The sequence below is a fragment of the Pezoporus wallicus genome, unplaced genomic scaffold (genome assembly GCF_028554395.1).
Source record: "Pezoporus wallicus isolate ANWC-B61680 ecotype Strahan unplaced genomic scaffold, APGP_CSIRO_Pwel_v1 contig_9485, whole genome shotgun sequence".
In the NCBI taxonomy this organism is placed as follows: Eukaryota; Metazoa; Chordata; class Aves; order Psittaciformes; family Psittacidae; genus Pezoporus; species Pezoporus wallicus.
The window spans coordinates 212-1,250 of NW_026642644.1; the positions used below are offsets into that span (position 1 = coordinate 212).

A 1,039-nucleotide genomic window follows, 5' to 3' on the forward strand; every position below is an offset into this window, starting at 1 on the left:
ACCCGGGCTAGCCGGGGAGGTATTCCATACCACAGCACGTCATGCCCGGGGTGAGGGGTAACTGGGAGTTACCCGGAAGGACAGGAGCTTCCGGGTGGAACTCGTTTTCTTGGCCGGTGGTATCGTATTCTCTTCCCTTGTTATTTTCCCTTATCATTGTTTTAGCTGATAGTAGCGGTGGTGATTTGTTGCTGGACTGTTCTTGTCTCAACCCGTAGGAGTTGCACTCTCTCGATCCTCCTCCCCGTTCCTCCGGGAGCGGGGAAGGGGAGAGCCCCGGTGCAGGGAGGGGGGGAGACGAACACGGACCTTGATTGTTGTCAGCTTGGCACCACTCACTGGGAGTGAGTGAACAAGTTACCTGACTGGGTTTAAACCACGACAGTTCTTTTTTGCTTTCAGGTATGCTTTCATTTCTGGGCTGTTGCTGGATTTGAAGATGTCACCAGTGGGGTCATTTGAGTCTTCTTCCCAGGTATTATTGACCAGACCACAGGTTTTGATGGACTCCTGTTTGAGTTTCTCATACTTGTAGACTGCGTGTTCATCGCTGTCTGAGGCTCCCAGGGGTTCAATGAGGTACTTCTGACCGCGGGTCTCAAAATAGCCACTTAGGCCCTTGCAAGCACTGATGCTCGCTATGGACTCAGCATCATTCTGAATGTAACCTTCATAATAACAGTGATCCTTCATCTGAGGGCTTGTGGTTATTTGTCGACCGTCATCAGAATAAACTGTTTCAGTATAGTCTCTAGCCAGTAGGTGCTTGTTCTTTTGTAGATGCAGTATGACTTCCTCTCCATTGGCTTTGATTCCATACTCCACTGTGTCATCGTATTTGGTCTCTTTGTTCCTCTCTACGTCTCTTCTGTGCACTGTATGCAGTTTCCGTGGATAAATTGGAAAACATCACTTAGCAACAACCGAAAACATCGGCTTCACCAACGCTGTTCTCAAAACTAGAAGTCAAAACACAGCACTGCACCAGCTAACACAAAGGAAAAAACATGACTGCTACTGCTGAACCCAGGACAGAGGC

The 1,039-nt window shown here is 48.8% G+C and overlaps 1 protein-coding gene across 1 annotated transcript; it reads right to left on the reverse strand.

Annotated features, from left to right (window-relative positions):
- Positions 1 to 396: 396 nt before the first annotated feature.
- Positions 397 to 894, reverse strand: LOC130610996 (snake venom metalloproteinase VMP1-like; the record flags this gene model as incomplete). The annotated part of the gene is made up of 1 exon (XM_057431241.1): positions 397 to 894. A coding segment is annotated over one exon (498 nt), but the record flags the coding sequence as incomplete, so codon positions are not given.
- Between the last annotated feature and the right edge of the window lie 145 nt (positions 895 to 1,039).